The sequence below is a fragment of the Oncorhynchus kisutch genome, linkage group LG6, assembly GCF_002021735.2.
Source record: "Oncorhynchus kisutch isolate 150728-3 linkage group LG6, Okis_V2, whole genome shotgun sequence".
Taxonomy (NCBI): domain Eukaryota; kingdom Metazoa; phylum Chordata; class Actinopteri; order Salmoniformes; family Salmonidae; genus Oncorhynchus; species Oncorhynchus kisutch.
In genome coordinates this window covers 34,479,155-34,491,920 of record NC_034179.2, presented here as the reverse complement: position 1 = coordinate 34,491,920, position 12,766 = coordinate 34,479,155, and the positions used below count along the sequence as shown (strand labels likewise).

At 41.0% G+C, this 12,766-nt stretch overlaps 2 protein-coding genes across 3 annotated transcripts in view; one reads left to right on the top strand and one right to left on the bottom strand.

Annotated features, from left to right (window-relative positions):
* The window catches only part of lhfpl7 (LHFPL tetraspan subfamily member 7), a 231,657-nt gene extending 225,749 nt beyond the window's left edge, over positions 1 to 5,908 (top strand). The window contains exon 3 of the mRNA XM_031826643.1: positions 2,859 to 5,908. Within this exon, the coding sequence (XP_031682503.1) occupies positions 2,859 to 3,085 (227 nt within the window). The 3' untranslated portion in view covers positions 3,086 to 5,908. The remainder of the gene's footprint in view (positions 1 to 2,858) is intronic.
* Positions 5,909 to 7,819: 1,911 nt separating this feature from the next.
* Positions 7,820 to 11,817, bottom strand: LOC109892129 (spermatogenesis-associated protein 22-like). Of its 2 annotated transcripts, none has more exons than XM_031826642.1 (8): positions 11,470 to 11,817; positions 11,129 to 11,194; positions 10,244 to 10,387; positions 9,840 to 10,026; positions 9,295 to 9,670; positions 8,778 to 8,886; positions 8,562 to 8,659; positions 7,820 to 8,197 (listed from the first exon to the last, which is right to left on the bottom strand). In XM_031826642.1, exons 2-8 carry the CDS (start codon positions 11,166 to 11,168, stop codon positions 8,006 to 8,008), a joined length of 1,146 nt encoding a protein of 381 aa, XP_031682502.1. In that variant the 5' UTR covers positions 11,169 to 11,194; positions 11,470 to 11,817; the 3' UTR covers positions 7,820 to 8,005. The 2 variants fall into 2 exon arrangements, with proteins under 2 accessions (XP_031682502.1, XP_020340141.1); XM_020484552.2 differs by having other exon boundaries at positions 7,820 to 8,194.
* Positions 11,818 to 12,766: the final 949 nt, after the last annotated feature.

The following is a 12,766-nucleotide window of genomic DNA, read 5'->3' as shown; positions in this document are numbered from 1 at the left end:
CCTGTTTCCTCCAGCATCTTCACATGGTCCTTTGCTGTTGTTCTGGGTTACATTTGCACTTTTCGCACCAAAGTACGTTCATCTCTATCATCACGTCTCCTTCCTGAGTGGTATGACGATTGCGTGGTCCCAAGGTGTTTATTCTTGCGTACTATTGTACAGATGAACATGGCACCTTCAGGCATTTGGGAATTGCTCCCAAGGATGAACCAGACTTCTACATTTTTTTATGAGGTCTTGGCTGATTTCTTTTGATGTTCCCATGATGTCAAGCAAAGAGGCACTGAGTTAACAGAAGCTTCTAAAGCCATGACATCATTTTCTGGAATTTCCAAGCTGTTTAAAGGCACAGTCAACTTAGTGTATGTAAACTTCTGACCCAATGGAATTGTGATACAGTGAATTATAAGTGAAATAATCTGTCTGTAAACAATTGTTTGAGAAATTACTTGGTAGATGTCCTAACCGACTTGCCAAAACTATATACCACAGGGGGCTGTTGAGGGGAGGACGGTTCATAATTATAGATGGAACGGAGCATCTGGAATGACATCAAATGCATGGAAACGACATGTTTGATGTATTTGATACCATTCCACTAATTCCGCTCCAGCTATTACCACGAGCCCGTCCTCCCCAATTAAGGTGCCACCAACCTCCTGTAATGTGTACTGTACATTTATTATATCACAGACTGACTGTGTATACATGTTTTTAATCATCAATAGGCAACAGAAATCAAAGATAAATGCTTCAGTTTGATCTTCCCAGTAATCCTATAGTACATAACACAGTAGCTATAGATCTTCCCAGTCGTCCTACATACAGCAACACAGTAATCTACTCTAGTCTTCAGACTTTATCCAGGTAAAGTGAGTCCAGGGTTGTCAGACTTGTACATTCTTGATAAGTCTGTTCCCATTAACAGAGCTATGCAGCCTAGAGCGATCATATCGACCTGAGGCACAGTGCTTATCTGATGCAGACAACAATTGCCCCCTCTCCGTATACCTACCCTCAAGGCTTTCGTGCCACTTGTTTCAAAGCTATGTTATGTGGTTTGATTGAATTCCTGCATCGACTATTTGGGGGCCTGGCATGTTTCTTCATTATTTATCCATTTCGGTTTTGGCTGTGTGTGACTGCTGTCATCTCTGTTGTGGAGAGGACCGGCGACGGGAAGTGCCTTGAAAAGGAAACCCTGCCTGTGTCTTTGTGCACCTTCCACAAAACCAATGATAGTTTGATAGAGAAGGCCATTAAAGTATCATTAGCCAGGCTGCTTTGAAGAGCCAGGCCCCTGCAGATAAACACAGGGCCATTCTGAGCAGGACAGAGACAGAGCTCTGGGTGGATTGGGGGTTCAGCATCCTCAGCTCTGGGTTGGGGCTCCAGCAGCCGCATCCTCAGCTCTGGGTTGGGGCTCCAGCAGCCACATCCTCAGCATCACTCTAATGGGGTGATTCTGGTACACAGTGCCCTAACTTCCAACACATACAACCTCTCCCCGTTCCCTCTGCTTCTTGTACTTCTTTTTTTGTCACCTATTTCCTTTTTCTCACCCCCTTCTTTCTCTGACTCTCTCTCTGACTTCTCTCCTTGTTTTTCTCCCTATCTCTATCAGTTTCTCTCTCCTCTGTGCGCTTAGCATGACACTCACCAGTCTCTCCCAGAGGGTTTTCAAACACACATCAAAAAGTTACATCTTATCACTCTCTCTGCATGGAACATGTCATAATATAGAGCTCCCTTCAACCCTTTCCCTAAAATCTATAACATTGTAGCATAAAACAATTTTGATACTTGACATTCCCATTGCCTTATCTTATAACTTCACTATTACACTATTACACTCTGCTGCTACACTGTCCTTGAAACTCAGAAACTCTGGAATCAATACATGAACAAAAGATGATACATGTTTCATGTGTTTTATAGACAGACAGACAGACAGACAGCTGTGAATGATAGCTCGTTATCGATAGTACCCTATTATTTCATTGTATCGTAAAAAACAAACAATGACAGTCCAGTTTAATGGAAATATAACCTTAGTTTTTCCTCAACATGAGTAAGAGTAGTTATGATGATACTCAGCAATGGATAGCTGCTTCTTGGCAGCGCTGGCTGGCAGACCTAACTCAATTTTGAAAAACTGAGCCACTCTCTCAGCCAGTCGCTACATGGGGCACTAAGGATGTGATACTGTCTGGGAAAGCTGATTGCTGCATATTAAAGTGCCAGGCTCTTTTCTTGTGGTCGTCAGTTTGGCATGAGAAGTGCTAATGGTTTTTGGGAGACATGATTCACTTTGCATTAGCCAGGCCTGTCAATCCAGAGCCATCAGAGCTCCTTTTTTTTTTTTTTTTACATAAAAAGCCTATTTCCTCTCCTCAATCAGTCCTTCCTCCATCACTCCCTGGCTGAGTTGAGACTCAATCTCAATAGTGATTTATTTTTCTATAGGTGCTATTCAGGGTGCAACTGGAGATAGGGCAGACTGTGAAGCTCCTAAATTACACGTTTGACCGTATCTGTGGGCTGTCGGCTCATAATGCAAAACCTCTAGTGCCACCAAGTGGTCAGGGGTCAACATTACCAGGAACACTTGTCAAGCTGAACGCAAAGAGCCGGGATGGAAACTTTTACAGCTGGATCTTTGATTTAGTTCAGTTGGAAGGATGATTGAAATGTAAGGATAACTGAGAGAAGCACATGAGAAGGAGGGATGTAAGATATATTTGTGGGAAGCTGAACAATAGGGGATCTTGTTGTCCAAAGTGCTGTCTAAAGATATTGTATTTGAATGTAACCCTGGTTGTAACCAAAGTCTCTTCCATTTCTCATCTCTCCTCCAGTGTTTATCATGGGATCTGGGCTGCTGGTCTATCCCTTTGGGCTCAACTCCACCTTGGTGAGATCCTTCTGCGGGGACTCAGACATCTATTATGCCGGGGACTGCCAGATTGGCTGGGGATACATGCTGGCCATCGTCAGCGTCATGCTCACACTCTTCCTGCCTTTCTTCGCCAAATACGCCCCAAAGGAGCACCTGTCCCCGACACCCTTGCCCACTCTCTTATAGGGCAACAACTGACCCCACCCTCATCCAGTCAGTCTACTACAATACTCCCTACGTCCGTGTATGATGTCATGGAGATGGAGAAACCCCTGCGTCCACTTCTTCTGTAGGATGCCATTTTAAAAAGCCCTGCCCACTGATATACAACTAGGCTATACACAACTGTGAATAACATTTATGTACCGTCTTCCTTCAAGCAAAATATATTTCTTTGATCTAATAATTTACCTTATTGTTATGTTCTTGATTTTACTATCAATTTGTGACTTTGCATTTTCTGTTTTTTTCTGGAAAAAATACATGTTTGAAAGAAACACAAGGATTGATAACAACAACCTCTGTTCAGATGGACAGAGGTATACATAAATATTCATCTGTTATACATAGAAAGTTGGTTAAACATTACAGTAACCAGACAGAGGGTGATGGTCAGGACTATAACCATAATGACTCCAGGGTGACATTAATAGTGGGCAATACTGAATAAGTGTAACATTCCAGAATCATCAGAGCTGTTTACAAGAGAAAAGGTGGGACAATAAGGAGAATCTTCAATCGTCAAGGGTGGCATGAGATTAACAGACAATATGAAACATTTCTACAGTTATCAAAGGACATGGACACGCTTCAATCTTCAATGGGTTCATGTGGATATGGCGAACAGTCAAGACAATAGGAGACCCATTTAACATCAAGACAAAGCAAGGATCAGAAAGTTATGACATTGACTCAGACCCATAGATCTCAACACAGTGAGCGCATTCAAAGACTCCGTCCAGAGGAGTTTGAGGAAAGGGGATTGTATATAGGTTTGGATCTAGATGCAGTTTGGATCCCGTATTGAACAACACTCTGGCTGTAAGGATGTCATAAGATGGACGTGTAGCACAGTGAAACATTAGCCTGGGGCCTCGCCATCTGACTTAGCCTACACCTTCAACATGGTTCTAAAAGGTCAGAAACCATTCACATTTTCAACAAGTCTCAAGCAGTGAACCATTGGACAGTAACAATTCTAGAGAAATTGTTGGACATGTTTTTCAATGGAGGAGATGTACCAAACAATACAGAAGTGTCTGACCTGCCTTCAAGACAAATTAATATAGATAAAGAGGTGTGCATAATAACACAATACTGGTCTGATAGTCAACTTTTAAGGCATGTGAAAAGCATTTGTTACAAATTTGATGTTGGGATGACATGGCATCCTTCTACCAACCTTTCCAGAGTTCCTAGTGTTAATATGGTTGTCTTGTTAGCCCAAGTCATTATTATTTCAGTTTTTACACAACACAATACTAGCGATACACTATAATTCAGGACTACGTTAAATCAGGCGAAAGGCAAGAAGATAAGATAGCATTGTCTTGAAATTCTAGACTAGAGTGCAGATAAAGTTGGGGTTAGTTAATAAATAGTAAGACAGCTGATCTAGATTAAAATATATCTGCTCTGACCATACCAACGTGTGCCTTTATAACAAAACCAAGACAAGTTACTTCAATACTACGCTCTTAGAAAAATGGGTTCCAAAATAGTTATTTGGCTGTCCCCATAGGAGAACCCTTTTTGGTTCCAGGTAGAACGCTTTTGGGTTCTACATTGCATTGAACCCAAAAGCGTTCTACCTGGAACCAAAAAGGGGTCTTCAAAGGGTTCTCCTATGGGGACAGCCGAAGAACCCTTTTAGGTTCTAGATAGCATATTTTTTTCTAAGAGTTTATTAATATCAGGTTACAATCTACTTCAACTGTGGATATTGTAGTGTAGAAATGTTCACGTTATTATTTTCCCTGTGTGCTGTACTTTTCCTGTATATGTTTCAAGATGTGCTTCTTCTGTACATTATAATCTTCTTGAATTTGGAAGAATGTTCTATAGAAGAAAAAAAACTGATCTCTTCTTAAAGCTTGAAGGTAATGAGAGAGAGAGCTGTACTTGTGTTGAATTATGCCCCTGACAATTTATTCACAGGAGGAAAATCACTTTAATCACTAAATTAAAAGGTTGTGACATGCAGCTAATGCATTAATTCCTGGCATGCCCATACACCAAGTAGAGTGGCACAACTTGAGAGCAGTACAAATTGAACTTAGCCCGCAGTTATCAGTGTTAAGTTAACACATTATCCAGGTAATATGTAAAGTGTGGCTAAAAATAATTAACTTCTGAGATAAGCCAATGGATTAGTGTGTTTTTGCCATTACATTTCTCCTAATTGAATCGTTTTATTCTTATCATGTTTCATGGACAAATTGTATAATTTCCCTGACTACGCAGCCAATTCCACAAATCGGTGTGCTTTTACATACATACTGCATTCCAAGGTGTGTGTGTGCATGCGAGCTTAATACTGAGATGAATGTCATTGAAAATTGCCAAAATTACTTAAAAAGAGGATAAGTCCTGATAAAAAAACGTATGTAATTGTGTTGCCATGTTTTGAAAAGAAGACCAAGAAAAGAAATGCTGGTATTTGTATTGGACCTCATACTGTGCTTGATACTGGGAATGACTGGGGTTCACTTACTGCACAGGATTTGTACCCCGATATAACGTTGAAACATTGTGTGTCAAGTCTCAGCACTGGTGAAACTGTTTTTGTAGAGTAGTAGAACTAGTTTTTCCATTGTAATTTGTTAGTTGTAAATAAACTAATAACTGTATGTTATTGTAGCTCACTTTTCATTCTTAACTGCTCCCCCCCCCCCTTCAAATATATAATTTGACTTATTACATCAACAATGTTGGTTTTATCTGAAACTTCCCTCTTAACAATGTGTGCTGTTCTGTGAATTTTCTTTGTAATTAAAAAGTTTAAATGAGGAAGAGAAGGGGGTTTTATTGTGTCCAAAAACAGAATTGCACATATTACATTTTTTTATGTGTTAAGTATTATATACACAAGAAAAATATGAAATATCTTACCTGTAATCTGATGATATAGAGATGCACGTACATATTTAACATTGGGAAATTCATAAACACACAATCTTAATATGTTGCTTGTCACAAACAGATGGCGCCCTTTACAGGCAAGCAGGTGAAACTGTATACACTTGAGCTGCCCAGTTCAGAATATTCTTTCAAAAATAAAATAGGGGTATCACATACTACTCATCCCTGGAGGATCTTCAGACATGTCAAGGACCTACATACAGTAGGACTCTATATACAGTGCCTTGCGAAAGTATTCGGCCCCCTTGAACTTTGCGACCTTTTGCCACATTTCAGGCTTCAAACATAAAGATATAAAACTGTATTTTTTTGTGAAGAATCAACAACAAGTGGGACACAATCATGAAGTGGAACGACATTTATTGGATATTTCAAACTTTTTTAACAAATCAAAAACTGAAAAATTGGGCGTGCAAAATTATTCAGCCCCTTTACTTTCAGTGCAGCAAACTCTCCAGAAGTTCAGTGAGGATCTCTGAATGATCCAATGTTGACCTAAATGACTAATGATGATAAATACAATCCACCTGTGTGTAATCAAGTCTCCGTATAAATGCACCTGCACTGTGATAGTCTCAGAGGTCCGTTAAAAGCGCAGAGAGCATCATGAAGAACAAGGAACACACCAGGCAGGTCTGAGATACTGTTGTGAAGAAGTTTAAAGCCGGATTTGGATACAAAAAGATTTCCCAAGCTTTAAACATCCCAAGGAGCACTGTGCAAGCGATAATATTGAAATGGAAGGAATATCAGATCACTGCATATCTACCAAGACCTGGCCGTCCCTCTAAACTTTCAGCTCATACAAGGAGAAGACTGATCAGAGATGCAGCCAAGAGGCCCATGATCACTCTGGATGAACTGCAGAGATCTACAGCTGAGGTGGGAGACTCTGTCCATAGGACAACAATCAGTCGTATATTGCACAAATCTGGCCTTTATGGAAGAGTGGCAAGAAGAAAGCCATTTCTTAAAGATATCCATAAAGTGTTGTTTAAAGTTTGCCACAAGCCACCTGGGAGACACACCAAACATGTGGAAGAAGGTGCTCTGGTCAGATGAAACCAAAATGGAACTTTTTGGCAACAATGCAAAACGTTATGTTTGGCGTAAAAGCAACACAGCTCATCACCCTGAACACACCATCCCCACTGTCAAACATGGTGGTGGCAGCATCATGGTTTGGGCCTGCTTTTCTTCAGCAGGGACAGGGAAGATGGTTAAAATTGATGGGAAGATGGATGGAGCCAAATACAGGACCATTCTGGAAGAAAACCTGATGGAGTCTGCAAAAGACCTGAGACTGGGACGGAGATTTGTCTTCCAACAAGGCAATGATCCAAAACATAAAGCAAAATCTACAATGGAATGGTTCAAAAATAAACATATCCAGGTGTTAGAATGGCCAAGTCAAAGTCCAGACCTGAATCTAATCGAGAATCTGTGGAAAGAACTGAAAACTGCTGTTCACAAATGCTCTCCATCCAACCTCACTGAGCTCGAGCTGTTTTGCAAGGAGGAATGGGAAAAAATGTCAGTCTCTCGATGTGTAAAACTGATAGAGACATACCCCAAGCGACTTACAGCTGTAATCGCAGCAAAAGGTGGCGCTACAAAGTATTAACTTAAGGGGGCTGAATAATTTTGCACGCCCAATTCTTCAGTTTTTGATTTGTTAAAAAAGTTTGAAATATCCAATAAATGTTGTTCCACTTCATGATTGTGTCCCACTTGTTGTTGATTCTTCACAAAAAAATACAGTTTTATATCTTTATGTTTGAAGCCTGAAATGTGGCAAAAGGTCGCAAAGTTCAAGGGGGCCGAATACTTTCGCAAGGCACTGTACAGTTTCTAATAGTGGGGAGCACTTGCCATGTAGTGATACTCAAGAACGCATTGGCAAAGACAATTGTTTTGCCTTTGAACAGTTGCTGGAAGCTCCCTTATGTGTTTCTGTGCTGCTGATCAGACTTCACTGAGTGATTTCACCAGGTCCCTCATCTCAGCATCCGAGGCTTTGATAGACTCATGTGCGTTCCTCTGCTCTGAGGGCAGAGCGGCCCTGACAGACACACAGGTGAGGGTGTCCCTGGTGTGGTCGTAGTTCCCCACACAGCGGTGCACCTGGCCTCGGATCAGCCTGGGCAACTCCAGCTCCTCGTGGGGATGGAGCAGAGACGCATTAGACATAAAGGGTATACATCCAGCACAACATGGTAAAGGTAACATAATGGATATCCACCCTGGAGATACACTACGATTTGAGAAGCCATATCCTCCAGCATTGTTGAAAAACTAACTACTGCTTTATAATGCTGGTGATCAGTAGCAGCTGGTAAGTATCCTGTTGAAATAAAAGTCACCAAAGTTCTTGATACTGAAAAAAAAGTGTGGATTTTTTAGGCCTTAAAAAATGTGCTGAACATGAAGTAATTGATTGTTGTCCTCTGATTAACTCTAGACAGCCCTGTAACTGCATGTCTCAATTTCCTATTGAAGAGGAAGTGTTTTTCTGACTCACATTTTCATAGAAGACACACTGCACCACCTCTTTCCCATCTCTCATGAGGAAGTTCTTAGCTCCATGAGACCCGGCGGTGACTGCAGAGTCAAGAGTGGCTGTGGGACGAACATTGAATATAAATGAATAGAATAAAATAACATTACAAAAATTGTGTATAGAGTACCAGTAATAGTAAATACAATGTTAGAAAAGTGACACTTCTTGAGAACTTACCGAAAATCTCAAATAGGTACGGGGCTCTGCCCTTGAAATGGCTCCAGTGTCTAATGCCATCAATGACAGCAGTCAGGATCCTCAGAGAGTTCTCAGTTGCTGGTTTGACCTGGAACACAGATGGCACCGTCACAATATAAGAGACATTAATACTTTAAAATCACTGATCTAGCATTGAACAACATACATTTTACAAGATAGTATGAAAAGATATTAACAATATTTTTTACTTGATTAAGAATACCTACAATTGGGTTAAATATGAAAACGATATAATTGTTATTTTATGGTAAGTAATCTACAGAAACCTCTTTTCCTACAGCAGGGGTATTCAGCTGTTACCCTACGTGGTAAGGCCTGCTGGTTTTCTGTTCTACCAGATAATTAATTGCAGCCACCTGGTGGCCCAGCTCTAAATCAGTTCCTGATTAGAGAGGAACTGGCTTTGAGGTCCAAAGTTGGGTTTGAGGGTCCTACAGTGTTAAACTATAAACTACAATTAGCACAGATTACTTACATGTTGTACCTGAGACTGCGAGGTATTTTGAGTTTGATATGGGTCTCTACTATCTTCCATCAGTTGTTTCTGTGGCCCAGTGTTGGTGGTGGTTATAAACTTCCAGGATGTGTTCTGCTTCTGTGTTCCAGGACCATGACTTGGTCTGCTTGGAGGGGGAGTGGGTTTAGACTGCTGGGAGTAAAGAGGAGGCTCTGGTGGGTTGTCCTGTCTCTGTCTGTAACCTGACTGCTGCTGACCCATCTGAGAGTAGCTGCTTGGGGATACCGGCTTGCTCTGTGTGTTCCCACTGCTGCAAGGGGCATTGTAGTTGCTCTGTCTGGGGTTTGTAGGGGTTCTTGAGTCCTGCCTCACTGGTGGCTGTCCCATCTGCAGACTGGACAGATGCGAAACACTGATATGACAGGTTTGTGTGTTGCAAAATCAACCGTCAAAATAAGAATCTCTAGTACTATACAGCATATAGACAGTGTTCATCTGCAGGTTAACTTTTTATCTGCACTATAATGACTGCCTCTACAGAGAGACCTATCAATTTTCCCTACCCTGTATTCCCAGTGTTGTATGGGTGTGAAGGTGCAAAGCTTCTCCCCACAGGTACCGGAACAGGTTGACTGTTAGGACACTGAGACTGTGGTTGAGACTGCTGGTTGCCTTGTCTGCTGCACTGATTGTGCTGAACAGCAGGTGCAGGACACCTTGGGGCTTGATCTTGGTAATAGCCTGTGTTACCTGAGCAGAGGTAAAAAAATTTGTTACAGCATTGAGATTTTGGCAGCAAAGGTGATTTTTCTTTGTGTGTAGTGCCATCTAGTGATCGAGATAGTCGAATCTCACGCTTTTAAAATCCATGAAAAATTCATAATAAAAGCAAAGTTTATGAATCACAGAACACATCTGATTATTGCTACTACTGAAGTCCATGAGCAGTAGCCTATACTCCTCTTACCTGGTGTGTTGATGATGATGGATGAAGCAGAGCTGTGTGTAGGCATATATTCATTGCCGGAACAGAATTTCTTCTCTGAGGGATTGGACGTCAAAGGCAGCCTACTCCTTTTCTTCTGGTTAAACAGAGGCACGGAGAGGCAGCCTGGAAAGCAAACGATCATGAGACATTTTTCTCATGGCAGTTTTGACAATGTTTTGTCCAATGTTTTGACAATGCAGCCATCAGTTTGACATGAATGCAGTCATCACATTCTAATTAATAAAATGTCAACCTGGCCTATTTGCATTGAGCCCTCGATCTTTAAAAAAAATATATATATACACTGCTGCTACTCACTGTCGGCACATTGACTCGGTACTGGTGTTGTTCGGAAAATCTCCCCCCTGCCAGAATTCTCACCCCCCTCCCCCGCTAATTACTTTTATTTTGTGGCTAGTCAAATACTTTCTGTGGCATACATCAGTGTCAAATACTTTCTGTTGAACTAACTTCGCGCTGAAGGGGGGGTTCGCCCAGGGCGTCATACAAGCTAGAACCGCCACATACACTTAAAACAAAGAGCCAAACCGAAAACTGCAGGCAAAAATGCTTTCTGCTACTAAGAGCAGTGAAATATAGGCTAAACTGACAACGGAGTGAAGAGCAGAAGTCTCGACTTGCAAGCAAGTCGCAGCAATGAAGAACGCGGGGGGATTCTGTCTGTCTGGCTGGCTGGCGGGTGGGTTTCGGGACAACACCGGTACCCCGGTATATAACCTCGGTCTTTTTCTTAAAACTGCATTGTTGACTTAAGGCTTGTAAGTAAGCATTTCACGGTAACGTCTACACTTGTTGTATTCTGCGCAGGTGACATAACGTTACAATTTGATTTGAATTTCAAACCTGCAGTAGGTCTGGCCTGCTGGTTTTCATATCTTTTCATCTTATTCCAGTGTCTTCACTCAGAGTCTAATACATTAATAAAAAATAAAAACATTTTTACTAGTTAGCCTGACACCGCTATCTACAAAGCATCAAAAACAACGTATTGCTAGCTAGCTGTCGTTATCACTGTGCCCAAATACAGTAGTTACCTAGCTACAGTATAACGTTAGCAAAAAAGTTAAATAGCTATCTGTTTTAGTAGCTAGCTAGCTAAATAACAACCAATTCATCAAACAATGTTTAGTTCATCAATGCTAGCGAAGTTACATTTAATTAAATAATGTATTCCCAGTGTTTACCTGTGGTTGCTGTTCCAAGTAACTAGCTAAATACCTATTGTAGTGAGCTCGTCAGCCTCTTCCAACCGTCCTAGAATAAAACAGGGGCCTCCTTTCGCCAGTCAGATCCAATGGGCACGCGCTACTGCCCGCGATTTCCCACTTCTTGGCTAGCTAGAACACTTAGCTGTTCTAGTTAGCTATTAGCTAAGAGAGGGAGGCTGCACTTTATATAAATACAACGTTGTTGTTTTTTTAAACAAATGCACGTTTTTCCAAGTGGACTGAGTACGTGGTTTGGCCTACATACTATGGCCTCTACACTCTTCTCACATGTTCAGGTACTGGTAACTGGGCTTTAACTGTGCTCTTGTAATGAGTTAGGCATCATCACATATGGGAGAGTGCGTAAATTGAGAGAATTTACATTCAGCTTCACTCTTTATTTTTATTTATTTATTTAACCAGGTAGACTAGTTGAGAACAAGTTCTCATTTGCAACTGCGACCTGGCCAAGATAAAGCAAAGCAGTGTGACACAGACAACACAGAGTTACACATGGAGTAAACAATAAACAAGCCAATAACACAATAAACAAGTCAATGACACAGTAGAAAAAAGAAAGTCTATATACGGTGTGCAAAAGGCATGAGGAGGAGAAAATAATTACAATTTATCAGATTAACACTGGAGTGATAAATTAGCAGATGATGATGTGCAAGTAGAGATACTGGTGTGCAAAAGAGCAGAAAAGTAAATCAAATATAAACAGTATGGGGATGGGGTAGGTAGATTGGGTGGGCTATTTACAGATGGACTATGTACAGCTGCAGCGATCGGTTAGCTGCTCAGATAGTTGATGTTTAAAGTTGGCGAGGGAAATAAAAGTCTCCATCTTTTACAGCCCGACTCTTTCAAGGGAAATATAGTATTCTTTCTAACAACGATATGTACATATATTTAAGGATGTTGTATATGTCTCGAAAGAATCCGAATGCAGGTAAACGTTCATTTAAAAAATAAATAAAAATACCCGGACAAGCTATTGGGTAAATTGAGCAACAGGACAGGGTAAATTACACCGCCTACACATTTATGTACTGAATGAAATATTACCACTACATTTAAAACAAGGTCTATATTTCTATAGACCTACTACTATAGAACTACTACTTCAAGGTCTCAGAGCAAGTGACGTCACCGATTGAAACGCTATTTAGCGCACACTGCTAACTAAGCTAGCCGTTTCACATCCGTTACACATACACCTTTTGTACTTTACCCCCTTTTTCTCCCCAATCTTTGATCATGTCTCATC